This window comes from Copidosoma floridanum, unplaced genomic scaffold, assembly GCF_036245765.1.
Source record: "Copidosoma floridanum isolate Cflo_tuat_1 unplaced genomic scaffold, Cflo_Japanese_pri ptg000013l, whole genome shotgun sequence".
In the NCBI taxonomy this organism is placed as follows: Eukaryota; Metazoa; Arthropoda; class Insecta; order Hymenoptera; family Encyrtidae; genus Copidosoma; species Copidosoma floridanum.
Genome location: NW_028321890.1, coordinates 37,119,563 through 37,135,099, shown reverse-complemented (window position 1 = coordinate 37,135,099; position 15,537 = coordinate 37,119,563). Strand labels below are relative to the sequence as shown.

The following is a 15,537-nucleotide window of genomic DNA, read 5'->3' as shown; positions in this document are numbered from 1 at the left end:
TGCATCGGAAAAGGGGAAAATTAAATCTCGGAGCTTGTAAATTGAAGTTTCCCTTCCCCCGCCCCGTATTTACCGGGACTTGAATGAAAGATTTCATTACATTTTCATCAAACGAGGCGTTTTTTTTTTTTCATTTTCTATTGCTTTAATATTACTCTTTTTCGTTTGACGTTCGAGAGATGAATTTCCCTCGCAGTTGAATCCAAAGTAATATTAAATATCAAAAAACAGATACATCGGCAAACACCACTCTGAACGTGATTTCCAAAATATTGCTATTATCAATGGCGATGGGCGGAATCGACATCTGCAGCTAAGGTATCATGGCACAAAACGAGTCCAATGGGCCAAAAAAAAATATATATATAAACTCGCAGACGCGGGATGAGGATCGAGTAACGAGTTTCGGAGCGCGCCGAGGTATTAAAGAATCGCCAGCGGAAATTCGAGCGACTGCACTGCGCTTGCACGTACATATACGCGTGGGTGGAAAAAAAAAAAAAAAACAGTCCAGCAAAGCCAGAAGAGAGGTAGAGAGCACGTAAGCGTGTTATAGCGTGGGGAAGGGGAAGGTCGGGAGTTGCTTCCGGCGACGACTGCGGGCTTCCTGTTTTCCTCCACCGCGCCTCGTCTGCAGCTGGTGCCTTTTGAAATATGCAGCCGTCCCTTTACGGTGTACCTTCGCCAATATTTACTTTTCGCGCCGAAGACGCGCTCACGAGAGCAAACGACCGTGCAATACCCACGTACCTACCCAGGGATGGCTATACGTGTTACGTTTGGGTGGCGCGTGTTGGTTGCACACGGGCGAGCAATAGCGGCGTGCCGTGACGGGGATCCTCGGAGGGAGGTTTGTTGGACGTCTGACGTTAAATAGACGCGCGTAGAGCGTCGGCGGGGTTTTCTTGTTGCTAAACATACCGAGACCGAGTGAGTGACGGAAGAAATGGCTGTGTAATCTGACTTTATTCACACGGGGTGCAGCCTCGGTCTGACTATAATCGGGTATTACTACTTAAAAATATTCACTCATTCTATATGGTTTGTACACGCATATACGTCCTTTACGTGAACGTTTGAAATGATATCTCTGGATTATCTCTTGTAAAAGCATCAATGCAATATTATCGTCGATGCGTCAAAAAATACTTAAACATTGTAGCAAAATGAGTTACTAAAATTTTTGACGTCAAAAACAAAAATTGTGCCATTGTAATACGGCTTCGGTGGTAGCCGAGTCGGTAAAGCAGTACGAAGAAGCTCGCGTTTCTCTGAAGGTTCGAGCCATGTCTTCGTTGCTGGCTTTTCGGTAGGAGAACAATTGCCATCTTCTAGTTCTCTAATGGCAGTAAATATTAAATTAATGATAAAGTACATTCGATTGAGGGTATTTGCAACGAAAAACAAGAACTCTTTTTTTTTTTTTTTTATAACACTAGCATCTGCGCAGTTCCTGATGCTTCGCCTTGGATGTTTCGTCTCTTTGCGAGCAAAGTGGCCACCGATAGTAATTCTCTATCCTCCCTTCCTTGTTTCGTTTGATTTTCCGTAAGCATGTATAGCCCTCCGGATTGGTTTCCGCGTGGGGTAAGGACACTCAAAGGGTATCTTTTGAAAATTTCCATTTTTTTAAGAAAAGACGCCTACGTCTAGCATAAGAAAAACGGGGCAGAGCAGTTTTTTAACTTGGCGATTGGCTTGTTCTTGTTCGTACACTATTGGCCCTTGGGTCGCTTTCCAACTTGCCTTGATTTCCTCAACTTGCCACATTAAATTTGTAATAACTCGAGAGTAGGTGCTACTATCCCTCTGGAGACACCGATTACCCTTAGTTTTCTCCCTCACCTCTCATCGGTGGGGGTAAGCATCACACCACCACGTGGTACTAAATATAGAAGCTACACTTGATACATCAGTATTGGAGATACAAGAAAACATGTGGTCGAAAAATCCCATCAATCGATCTTGGCTGGTCAATATTACTCGGATTACTATAGCATCGAGCACTCAAACACTTAAGCCACCAAGAGCTTTGTTTGATGAGTAAACTTGCAAGGCCATGATGTGAATTCGATTCCCGTCAACGTCACTCGTGGAGTTTTAGGAAAAAGCATGTATCCCTTACACTGTAATACCAATTATTGTAAATTTTCAAATATTAAAAAAAAAAAACCCTTATTTAAATGAATGAATGGAAACAAGAAAAATAAAAGTTACATAATAACTCACGACAAAGAAAAAAAAAAAAAAAACTTGGAATAAAGAACAGAGCCAGCACGATCAGCCGATACACGGAGAGAAGCAGATTGAAAAAGGCTTGCCAGCATCCGAACAAAACAAAAAAAAATTTGCCTCTCGTCCTCTCAGTTCCCAGAGAGTAGTTTAATTCAAGAAGAGCGCCCTACCTCCACAGTCCAACCTTTGGCCTTCTTTTTCATTTTACCCTCGCTCGCTTGCCTCGCCGGTATCATCGCGCAAGTGGGCCAACGGCACGCGCCGTGTAGGCATAACCTACTGTACACACATGTACGTGTGTATGTGTGTGGACTCGTACGACGACGATATGAACAGGAGCACAGCAAATTCGCAAGACGAGCGGGAGATAAGTCCAAGGGGAGACACGGGTATGATACACGTATACTTACTTGTAGGACACTGAGCATCCATCGAGTGCACGCGGCTTTAATAACCGGTGCAATATGCGCGGGCTTGCACTCCCGGGAGAGTCGCTGTTGCTTTTATCTCTGTGTGTGTGTTTGTGCTCATTGCAGACGAGGGAAGATGATGAATTCGAAGGCCCGAGCACAATATCGCGAGTCGAGCAAGAGAGAGGCTCGGAGAGAAGTAGAGAGAGAGAAAGACCGAGGAGGACGCGTCACGAGTTGTATTAATTAATCGCCGTCGGACGGCACGTCCCACCCGAGACGCGGCATATTTCCCATTTGTGGAGATATACGATTCGTGGGTGTGATCGGCTTGTATCGCGCCATGCAGCTGTGGAACGTCCCGAGATGACCCTCCATTTGCGCGGGAACGGAATACCGATGCCCCCCAAGTGTCATTTGGCGAATTCTCTCGACAAAGTTGTTTTTTTTTTTTTTTCGTCATGTACGTATGTACCCTCGGTGGATTTTATTCGTGCGATATCGCTTGGACGGGGCAAACATCGTTGGGGCTGTGGGATCGGAGTCCGATAGGTGGGCAAACAACTTATCCAAAGTAATTTATCGGCGGTGCCCTCCAAAGTCCAGCCAATAGCTCGGTCGATTACGCGCGTGCGATCGAGCCCCGCCGCTCGACGCAAATTGGAAGATAATTAGCGCCTCTTCTCGGATGGCAGATTCTCCCCCCCCTCCCCCCGCTATCAAAGGAAATGAGAATTAACGCAAGATCGAGCCCCCCTCGCTGGGGGTGTTGGCTCCTCGCGTGCAGCGTCAATCACACCCCAACTCGGACCCCGAAAGTTGCTGAGCTGCGGCACGTATTGTATGTAACCCTTTTTCTCTTGTTTGCTCTGCTGCTGATTTTTCAACACCACGACTGGTGATGTTACTTTTCTACCGCCACTTTTGCACTTTGAAAAAAAATTGGAAATTTACGCAGCGCCAAAGATCACAAGAAAGTACATGTTAATGGGTTCGTGAAAAAAGAAAAAAAAAAAAAAAGTCCTTTATCGCTGCCCGCTGCCAAAATAAACTCGATGCGTTTGCGTCAGCCACGCATTCAAACGTAAACCTTGGAAACTGAGGGTGGGCGAGGGGGAGAGGAGCCTTTGACGCAGCTACGTGTATACGCATATTCACACAACACCTGCATCAGCAGTGCGGTAGCACGCACGCCTTCCTCGTATACATATATATATACTCCAGAGAGAAATATAAGCCCAACCAGCCGTAGTATAGGGGGACGACGAAGAGGGATGATGGCACGGGGCAGATAGCCCGTATTTACGCGCCCTGCGGTCATACGCTGCGCTTGGCCTTTTTAGCGGCACCTCCTATCTCGCTCTAGTGAACAACGCAGCAGCACCGGTATCAAGTTCATCCGATTCCGGGGAAATGACAAGGACGAAAAAGAACAAACGAGCCAATTGGATTTTTTTTTTTTTTCCCCCTCTTTCCAAGTGAGCACGACCACTTTATTTCCTCAAAGTCCTCTCTCGCAAAAAGTTGGGCGGTAGTTTGCTCGAATTCGAGCACTTGACGTGCACCGAACAGTTTAGTTAATTAACGGGGGGGATGGAAAAAACAAAAACAAACACCAACCAACATTGCTGTCAACCCGTGTGCGTGCAGCCCTACCAGCGTGAAGTATTGTGTATCGCGTCGGGGATTTGAATTACCATTTTGAGCGAAAAAATAAGGGGCTTTTGCATTTTTGCTCCAAATATTCAAATGGAGGGTACATGGAGGTACTGCACCGGGCGATTTCTTGGCGCGTAAGTAGTACAGCCCGAGTATAGTCGGACGCTCGCCCACTGTTTCCCGTATTTACGCTGACAGGCTCGTTATGAAATTTGAATTTCCAATTACAGAGAGTATGCGTGTGCGAGTGCGTGGTATACATATATGTATAGTACACACGGGTATACGTGTATGAACGATGGTTGTATGGCGCAGAGGGCAAATAACGTAATCGAGAGGTAAAGTCAATGTTGGTGGGGCACGACGTGCTCTCTTTCTTCATCCACCTTCATCGCATTGTTCTTAAGAGATATTATCTTAATGGAGCTCGGTGAAACGCAGAAACTCCATTGCCGGGGGGAAAAGAGCTCGGCTAGTATAGTTTATACTCTTTTCGACTGTGGTGTATTTTTCAATGGACGAGGAAATCTGCTTCCGTGCGCACTGCTGGTAAGAAGAGAGAAAAAAAAAAAAAGGTTTTAGAGAGAAAAATTCATGCAAAGAAGATAAAAAGATCTGCGGTCGAGGGGAGAGAGAGAGGATGAGCGTTCCTTAATACCCCTGTACCCACGACCCACGTACCAGCTGCTGCCATTGGGTGTGTGGGTATTGGGTGCGTTTGAGGGAAACGAAAGTAGCGGCAGGAAAAGGAGCTTTTCATAGCCTCGATAGGGCATAATTTCTCTCCTAATTGTCCCTCTCGAGATCTCGCTTCCGAGGCATGTCGCGCCACAAAGAGGCTTATTCGAAGCTTTTTAAAGTTCGCTCGCTCGGCATAGATATCCCCCTTCGCTTTTCGCAAGTGCTCACGCGGTCCAGCGACTTTCCCCCACAGCTTCCCAGTGGCTTTTCACGCGCCTCTCACGCCTCGATGGATCCACAGTTGTTAATTGCCATTTTTTGGCTATCGCAGTTTTATCTCATTAGTCCAAAAAAAAACAGTTCAACGACAAATTAACCGATTCACCGATTTAACTCGAGAGATTTTCGCTCCACCAGCTGCTCACACGCTGATCAGTGAATCATATAACCTATCAACTAATCATCCAATATAGAGCAATGATCATCGGAGGAAAGGAGAAAAGTAGCGAGTCTTTCATTTGCTCATCATCATTCCGCAGCCGGTGCGGCTCTTCGGTGGTCTCTCCTTCCGTCGTAATCGCTGCGCGCACGAGGGCGGGAGGGATAAAAAAAAAGGAAGAAGAGCCAGAGACCCGCTCGTACAGCGTTTTCACATATCCACGGAAGAAAAGAAACGCCGGTGGAGGGGACACACACGCGCACGGATAAGTATGCGCGAGAGAAAGAGTACAGCAGGCGATTTTCCGACAGCTCGTGCTCGTCGACCTCTCTTGTTCTCCCTCTGACACACTTTTCCTTTTTTTTTTTTTTTTTTTTTTTTTCTCCTCCCCCCTCCCCATCCGAGCTCGTGCACACGTAACACACGAGCCCGCGGGCGAAGCTTTCATTTGTCCGCACCGTTGTCTGCGCCAGCGCCCGCCACCTCGGCGCCTGGCTCCTCCCGCATTACAATGAATTACAGGCACTACACGCGAGTACAACCCAGCCATGTAAAGTGCATTGCCGTTGCAACGCTATATCCAATACAAATACGTACATTGCAGTCTCTGCCATTAGCGCATCGTATATAGTCAAGAAAGTTACTCGTCCACGCAACAAATGGCATAAATACGTCACGGACCGTTTTTCCCAAAATCCCAAATGATGCGCTATACATACTCGCGAGCGTAAAACTCGTTGTAAGTGTGAAACGGTGTAGAAGTTGGTGGGACTGGAGGCGCGTGTTGGCTGACGGCCCTCGAAAGTAATAGCCGAGAGCGCGCAGTTCATCAGACGAGCAAACAAATCGCGAGCACATATAGGCAAACCGAAGGAGCCATCGGCAAACAAATTTATTCGTAAGGACTCCGTGTAAATAGTCATCTGGGGGGGGTGGTCCATTAATTATTAAGAGAGCGGTGCTGCGGCTGATGCGAGCAGACAGAGTCGAGTCGTCCGGACGGGGGAGGAAGCCGTTGTTTGGAGGGCGCGCTTCTTTCGACGGCAGCTCCCGAGACTTCTTAAACGGCTTACGCGAGACCCGCCTCTTCATTTATTTACCCGGCCGAGACTTTGCGCTGTGCAAAACGAAAAGAAGGGGGTGGGGGGAGGATCGGGAAACTTTGGGTCCGCCGAAAGCAGTGCCGATCTTTGCTCTTTCGAGAGGCGCTGGGTATATGTACATGCCTTCCGTCGGGCGCTAACTTTCCGCTGGAAAGTTGGACCAGGACTTTGCAAGTGGGATCAAAGAAGCTAAGGGTACGCCCATTGTCACGTTGGAGTTGAACAGCTCCACTGCTACGATGTTTTTTCGACCATCACACCACACGCTGAGGGGGAAATCGGTTGTTCCCTGCGAATCCAAGTGTGTGCTCGAGTACACGTTTGACGCGCGGAGGTGTTGACAGCCCTCTTTTTTCAGGATTTTGAGTATCTATGGTACGTAACTGGAATGGAAAAAACATTGTATAAAGGGTACACGAAGAAAATTGTACGCGTAAGTCTGCGTCGATCGTTGGGAGAAATGGTTTTTTATTATTGTTATTGAAAAAAAAAAAAAAAAAAGTAATTTCAACTGTACCCCTTTCGTAAACTTGGGCACTCCAATGGTCATTTGTTGGTCGCCAAACGTGCATTTCGTTCGCAAAAGTGTGGTAAAATTAGCGTCGTTGTTCGCAATGGATTATACATTCCACGCGGGGGACGAAAAATTTATCATTCGAGCTCTTTTTCGGCGAAACAATGAAGAAATTCGACAATGAAAAGGAGAAAGAATTCCTTCGCGGCGCAGAGTGTCGTCGACTTTTTTTGATTCCCCCCCTGTGGAGCTGCGCGGGCTATTGAAATTCCTGAAACATTCCACAGCGACCAAGAGTTTCAGCTGAAAAATGTATATTCATTTGTATGCTCAACCGCCGTGCACCTGATAAAGGTTATATACTCGTTCTCTCTCCCTCGTTACATTTATACACATTTTACGAACGTTTATTAATAGAGTAGGCATACCCACAATTTCTTTTTCTTTTTTAAATTCAAGTTTTAATTGAAATAATGAACGTTGGATTGAACTTTGATGAAACATCCTGCATACATTTTCCTTGATCAAATTAGACCGACGTAAGTTACTTCGAATCAGTATTAAAGTATCTTCCTCATTAATGAAAAATCGATTCAAATTGATAGCGGTTCATTTAAAAGAAAAAAAAAAAACCGGATACTCGAAATTCAAAGATTACCAAGAATAAAAAATTGAGTTGAAAAATCTCTACATCGTTAGAAAAAAAAAAAAGAAGAAAATCGTTAATACAGTGAAGAGCAGCATCAGCAGCGCTAATTACCTTTCACTACCCCCCTATATGTAATTAGGAAAGCCAACGGGCTAGCGGATATACGTCGATGTCCCCGACGCGTTATTGACGTTGCGGCTCACGTGGTCGTTCCACCTCCTTTTACTCCTCCCCCCCTCTGCAGTCACTGGCTACTAATTTGCTCTTATTATCCTGCCCACGGGTCTTTTTACTCGTAAAATAGTTACGAGAAGTGCTCGAGAGAGTACATGTACCTACTCGACGATATTTTTATACAGATACCTACATCGAAAGGTATATATATATAAAAAAAAATAATCCTCAAACCCAATGTAAAAATTTATCTTGCTCATCGAGAACGTCGCGTTAACTGCTATGAGTAACTTTGGAAAAAAATACTCCATTTAATGCAATACCAAAATATCTATTTCTTGCCGACATGCGAAAACCCTGTCTGCCTTTTTCTCCCCAGCTCAACCTCATTGGGCTCAGACGCAAAAACAAACCCCCTTTGCAATTTCAAATCACCGTAATGAAGAAAGCCCCATTGAATTACAGTCCCGAAATGGCGCGCAACCGCTAAAATAACCGGCTCCCCTGGCCCATATTGTACGAAAAACCCACCGTAAATTCACACGCGGGGGGGTAGAAGCTTTATTCTCCGTGTGCACGAAAGGAAGCGCGGGAATAACACACGTAGTCGGGGCTTGTCCGATCAGTACCACCACCACTTGGGGGAATCGCCCTAATGGAATCGAGCAAAGGAGGTGCATACCTGGGGGGGTGCGAAGGTGCCGGGCGCACGAAACTCGGCGATTGTTCGGCAAAGTTGCGGCGCCAGATTGCGCCATCGGGTTCAAGCCCGGAATTCAAATGAAACGACGAATTTCGGATTCCGAGTGTGACCGGACCGTTTGGCTGGTTATTACCGAATTGTTCGACCGACTGCATAGTATATGGGGTGGGTATTAGGTTGTGGAAAAGACGATTCAGAAAGCCACCAAAATGCGTATAGCTCCGATTGATTGTACCGCAGTTTTTCGACACGCGCGCGATATTGATAAAAATTGACGAGATCTCGCGTACGCGCAAAAAAAAATTATTCCAGGAGTGCCTTGCAAAACGTTATTGCACTTTTTCGATGTTTGAGCACAGCTGCTGGGGGAAAAAAGTACGAGATCCGCTATACCAAGAAAGTTTCTCCTTCAAAGTTATCGATTGTTTCTTCAATGAGTTGGGAGCGCAGCGCGTATCTCCGTATGTTCCTCGGTGTTAGTGCTCAAAACAAAAAACTTGGAAAAGAAAGAGTGAGTACATCCTTACAGTTTATGTGTACTTGCGATTGCGCGGAAATTGTATCCACTGCTTCGGACTCGTTCAATTGTTGAGCGAAAAATAGTCGATATGCCATTTTCTGACCATTCAATTCATACCGAAATTTAGGGTATGAAAAAATGATGGGTCCACTTCAAAATCACACCACGAGGAGCACCGGTCGAGGAGGCGGGCACACGGAAAGCGGTCGAGTGCAAACTTCCAGATTCCCACGAGCGGTGCGATTCGTGCAAAATGGGGGGGTGGCCAAACAAAGTTTGGGCGCTAAGCATCCGACTTTCGAGTTTATCGATGCCCGCTCCGCCCCGCGGAAACGATACTTGCTCCGCTAACGAACGGGACTCATCGTCCTCTTTTAACCGCGTTCATGCGAAATTGATTATTAAGGTAGAAAATCCGTAGAGCGAGTGAAGCGCGTCATTTACCGTATCGTGACAGTCTTATAGGTTACAGCCGCATGCTTTTGTATTGGGAAAAATATTAATCAATAAACTGGTTTTTATTTCGTGCCGACACACCATTATTTGAAAGGACCAAAATAAAGTACGAAATTTTCCAAGATTTGTACAGTATTTTTTATTGTTTGGTTTCAAAGCTGTTATTGGTATAACCCATTTAACCTATGTAAAAAAAAGGCACTTTGAACTTAAAAATGTCAAAAACTAGTCCCGATAGCCAAACTCAAAAAAATGTTTGATAACATGAAATAATTTGATGTACAACATACTTGAAATTCAAGAAAAGTTTGCTGGGGTAGTGACGACGGATTTTCTACCTCAAGTATACTCGACGATTGAGTTTCACGCGACAGCGACGAGGAGCCCGCCTCGAATGGAACCTTTGCTCGGCTACGGTCGCAACGAACCAATGAATCGACCGGCCGGGACAAGGTAATTTCCTGCATATAAATGAGCCCTGCGCAAAAAACAAAAGCCCGTATGGGACGGACACCAAGAAGTACAGCGCACAACTAAGCTCCCACGCACGGAGTAAGTACATATACACCGGAGAGAAAACCAAGTTGCACGAAGCGAGCGTATAATACGTATACCGGCGCAACATAAACATCAAAGAGTCTGGGCCAAGCTGCGTTTCGTGCTCGATTTTGTTCTTGCAAACGCAGCTTACGGTCCAACATGGTTCACCTACATACGTGTAGGGTCAAAGACTGGCTCGAAAAGCCGGGTGGAAAGAGAAAGCGCGTATTTACTCCGCGAATGGCAAAGTCGCGCTTTCGTTTGTTCCAAAGCCCGCGGGATCTAATTTCCGCGCGCCCCTTTTTTCTTTTCTCCTCCCCCGAAAAACAAGTCTCGTACAAGTCTCGTTTCCTCCTTCCCTTCGCGCTCGGCTGGTTCTTAATTTTCCACGGACGCCCGGGAAATGTAATTTTGCGTACATAATCGCTCGGGTGCGCGTTTGTTGCTCGCTACTCTGGAATCGTAGCTAATTTAATTGCAAAAAAAAAAAAAAAGTGCGTTAACTGCGTCGATGCGCGATCGATTCCATATACATGCGTATATAAACATCGAGCTTAAAACAATCGGGGCAAGGTTAATCCGAGGGGGTGGGGTATATATAGGGTTTGTCATTTAAAATCGTACACACGCACCCTACCAGCTATACGTATATATTATTATTATTAGGCGTATGTGTACCTATGTATACGATGAATCGTATAGTAATAGGGTATAAAGGGCAAAAATAAACTCGAGCTTAATTTCCCCCCCGTCCGATTAAAAGTACATCAATCAACGTCAGTGGGGTTCGGTGCGTGTGGTGTGTGTCCCCAATACCCGGTAATACAGAACCGATCGTGGGAGGGTCCTGCGAAATTGTCAGCCGATACACACGCGTTATATCTCGTGTCTGCATGCAGAGCGTCCGAGCAGAGTCGTGTGTATATATATACGGACGTCCAGTGTTCCCGCTATCTTCCCGCGGGTGTGTGTTTTTGTGCGTGATTGGACGCACGCGACGGGTGAAGGCTGCGTGGTCCCGACGAAATCTGGCTGTACAATACTAGTATGATGTATATATACCGATACGTGCACGCTCCGAGGGTGGGACGGGGGCTTGTCCGGTTTGTGTTCGACGGAAGCTACGTTGCGCGCGTAATCGCGGTACGGGGAGCGGGTTGTTGCTGTCGCCGTATTTACCCATTCGATCATCCTACGTGCACGTCTGAGTGTATATGGGTGTGCGTTCAAGTGTGTCCGTACGACGAAACAAAGTTAACCCGGACAATGAGCGTTTTGTACCCCCTATGTATATAATGTAACGGTAGAGCTGCTATGTTCTGGTAGAGGGTGGGTGGTTGTACCCCGCCTTGTATGTGGGTTATCGGGAGCTTTCTTTCAGAGGCCCCGTGAATTATTAGCAGTGTACACTTTGCTCGCGAAAGCCACGCAAGAGAGAGAGAGTTTTTTTTTTTTACGTATAGTATACTTATGCTAATTTATGGAAACACTAGTTCGAAACGTGGTAGTCGTCGGCTTCCGATGCGAAAACAGCCGAGTGACTTTATTCAGTTGCCAATGCCAGAAGTGTGCTTTTTTTTCTTTTTTTTCTTTCGTTTGCTCGATGCCGAGTTGGCTTTTGATGAAGTGTTTTACACTTTTATTGATAAACACGTCTCCGGGGGGCGATCTCGTAACGGGAGTATATTTTTTAAATCATTTTCACAAGCACAAAAGTGGTTACTTTTCCATTGTTGGTGATTCAATTGATTAGAGTAATTTTTGTGCTTGAAAAGTCGAGTTTTAGAAAATCATCGAATTACAATTTTACGGGTAGGATGATTAAATAATCCATCGCCTTATGATATGCGTTTGCTTTCAAGGTCATTAAGCAGTTACCCACCTCGTCGTAGATGAAGCTGTCGATCTCCTCGAGGGGCCTGCCGTAGAGATTCGAGGGAAAGGGCTCGAACTTGTTGGGCAGCACACCCCCGTCCTCGACTGAGGTCTTGCGCTTCGGCTGGAACCCGTAGTCCCTCACCAGCTGCACGTGCTTGTTCTCGAGCCTGTCGAGGCTGTCCTTCGTAAAGGGCTTCACTTGCTGCTTGGCACCCTTGGCCAGGGGCTGCCGCGACACCCCGAACCCACTCCCTGTCCCCTGCACGCCCGAGCCGCCCTGCTGCTGCCTTTGGCCCTTCAAGCCCCGCAGCTCGTCCAAATCGTCGGCCAGCTCGTCGTCGGCCCCCTCCTCGTCCACCTCGCCCTCCTCCTCCTCCTCCTCCTCGTCCTCGTCCTCCCCGGCACCCGGGCGCTGCTGCTCGGGCTGCATCTCCGCGCTACCCGAGTCCCCGGTCCCCGAGTCGGCCGACAACCCCGCTGTGCCCACCAACGGGGGCCGCAACCTCGTCCCGCTCGTCCCGGGTCCGGGCACCTCCCTCCCCTCCACCAGAGTAGAAGGAGGAAGCTCTTCCGGTTCGTCGCGCGAGGCGGCTCTCGGCCCGCACCTCGCGAACATCGACGAGGCCCCTCCATTGCCCTCCCCATCGCTGATGCTGCTGCTGCTGCTGCTACCACTGCTGGCTCCGAGCGGTGGTTGGGGTGCGAGTGCGATGACGGGTGGTAGGTTGGCGCGTGGCGCGGGCTCGGGGACCCTGGTGGCGGTGGTGGGCCTCGCGGGTAGCGGTGGCAGGGGCCTCGGGGGCTGGGGGCGGGCTCGGCCGCGGGGCTGTCTCACCTGGGGCGTGCGGGGCGGCACGGGCGGGGGCACGAGTGGCCCCTCCTGCGAGAGGTTCTGGAGGCTGCCGGTGAGACCGACGGCCCGTTGGGCCAGCTCGCGGTGGCGCGGTTGCTGCGGCGGCGATGGAGCCTCGGGCTCGCCGGCTCTCCGCGAGGTCATTGGTCAGGTGGCCCCGTCCCCCGCTGGCGGTTGCTCATTCCTATCGACGCTCCCGGCGCCCCGACCTGCTGCTTCACGTGGCGGCTCCATGCCGCGGGCTGCCGCGTGCCATTCGCGACCCCCCGTCCCCCCGACTCCCCCACGGACACCGAACGGTCATACTTGCCCCTCCGGACTCCCGTCGCGCGATCCAGGATATTTTACTGCTACTCCTTCAGCGCCGATCTAGCCTCGAAGCGTACCATCTCTCACTAGTTATGCTATATATCTTTGTAGCCATGTGCTGGTACACGATGCGTTATTATTATTTTTATTACTTGTGTTAAATTATGGGATGCGGGCGTAAGCTACGGGAGTGTCACAGTCATCGGATGAGCGTGGCTCGATGGGTCCTCCAAATGGGACCCTATGGTGTCCCTCGGCTTCCACGGAGTCATTAATAACAACAACAACAGTTAACAACAACAACAACAACAACAACAACAGCTGCAGTTCACAGTTTAGCTTCGGTGGAGATGTGCATATTATATTCCGTATCTCCGTCGATGTAAATGTATGCACCTCCTCTTCTTATACATTAATTACGCAAGTCACCACACGCGCGCACTTTTCTTTTCGTGTTATTATTCCTGTCTTCTTGTTTTTCTTCCGTGACGTCAGCGGCACAGCTTTTCGTTACATATTACACGTTTGGCTCCGAAATCGGACACTCGCGTAACGGACGTATACGCATCGTGGACTCTGTTGTATTCCGGAGCCGGCGTATCCCTGTAAAAAAAAAACAACCACACGTCCAGCCGCGTCTTGTCACGTGCTCCTCGTAAAGGAAAAAAAAAACACTGGTGGTAGGGGGGGAGGGGAGGTATTTTTTTCGGAATCATCGTTCACGTATTCGTTTTCTCCAAATCAATTTCTTTGTCCCCGTTACCGTCGCCGCGCTATGCACGCACACTGCCTATAGGCACCTATTCCTCTTACTCCCCCCCCCATGCATCGATCCACCGACCCTCTCTTTGCTGCCATATTATAATACCGACGTGATACTTTCGCATCGTAAACGATAGACTCGCAAAAGGTTTGATTGTACGCAGAAGTGATCCGAGTAAACTGCCATTTTCGGACAACTCACGCGTCTATAAGGTACAAGGGTAAGCGTAATGAAAAATTAACGGAGGCATCGATCGCGGAAAAAACGCAAAACCACCCTATTATATTGGTACACTGCTTTATGGGTGGGTAAAGTATTACCCGCGTACGGGGCAATAATCCGTGTCCCATCAGAGTTCACCAGGAGTGCGCCCGCGCGTGACCCCCATAGCGCCCACGGGGTCAAATCGGCGCCGACGACCCGATGACTCTTTGGCCCCGTGCGATACTTAATCCACGCGGATATCCCACTTGTTTTTTTTTTTTTTTTTTAAACTGCGCGGGTAGTTGGGGGAATTAAAAAAAATAAAAAATAAATTTAAAAGTATATACAGATACGAGGGTAGGGGGATGGGGGGGGGTAGGTCGAGAATTGGATTGCAGTAGCACGAGACGAGGCGTAAGCAGGCGACGGGTGCTCACCGAAAATCACCGGCGTCCCACGCGAGAGCTCTGACGGCACTGTCCGAGAAGCGCGGCTCGAGTCCCGCGAGGGGGAGGCCCGCGCCCCCTGCACGAGCTGCCGCGCCCGCGCGTATCGAGCCACCTCCGGCCGCCTGCTTGCCCTGCTGCTGCTGCTACATGCACGTCAGCCTCGGCGTGCACTTTTCCCCACCTCGTCCTCTCTCTCTCCCTCTATCCCCCTTTGATCCTGCCAGCCTTTCGCTTTCCGTGTTTTATTCCAACCGATGCTTATCGTCCGCTTGTACTATCCTCCGCCCTGATACTAAATACCATACACCTGCGGTGCGCGCTCAACGGGACACACCGGCAGGTTGTATACCCATCGTATGCATGCAGACAGAGAGCCTTCCTCGTGTGTATCGCGCTCTCTTGGGCTCAGGGGAGCTTCGAGGTGGGGGGGGGGGTATCCGTGTCCGAGTCACCTGAGGGTTGTGTGTTGCACGGCTCGTATACGGTGTATTGTACAAAGGGGAGCTGCCGCTGCTGCAGTGGTGACCGCATGTATATATACATTATCCGCGGAAATTTTGCACTTTTTTCCGGTCCCCCCCGTCGTTGTCGCATCGGATGGAGCTCCTGTTGACGGCTCCCGCCAACAACGGATGAGTCATCGTGTAGTTCGACCCTCAAAACTATCCTAAATTCACATGCTCCGAGTATATATATACGTACCTGCAAGTTTACGCTCGATGGCTGCGATTGGGCCAACGCTATAGTTGTTTGTTTAACCACATTCCAAACGGAGCTTTTTTTTTTGGGTGCAAGCGGTTGCATTGAAAATACATTTTGGGGGATTTACTGTAACGCTCGAAAATGAAAAAATAGACGGAGGGAAAAACGACGACGATAGGTAAGCTGTATATACATACAGTACACAGTATAGTTTATATATATACGCGCACGTGCGAGTGTCTCAACTCTCGGTATAGGACAAAGTTACACGTGGCTCGAATAATTCATTGGGTTTT

General features: G+C 48.4%; 1 protein-coding gene across 1 annotated transcript in view; it reads right to left on the bottom strand.

The window, feature by feature from the left end:
* Nucleotides 1–15,133, bottom strand: part of LOC106642295 (sodium channel protein 60E) — a 70,060-nt gene extending 54,927 nt beyond the window's left edge. The window contains exons 1-2 of the mRNA XM_089590860.1: nucleotides 15,081–15,133; nucleotides 11,966–12,944 (exon numbers count right to left, since the gene is read on the bottom strand). Coding sequence (XP_089446986.1) covers nucleotides 11,966–12,944; nucleotides 15,081–15,133 — 1,032 coding nt within the window. The remainder of the gene's footprint in view (nucleotides 1–11,965; nucleotides 12,945–15,080) is intronic.
* Nucleotides 15,134–15,537: the final 404 nt, after the last annotated feature.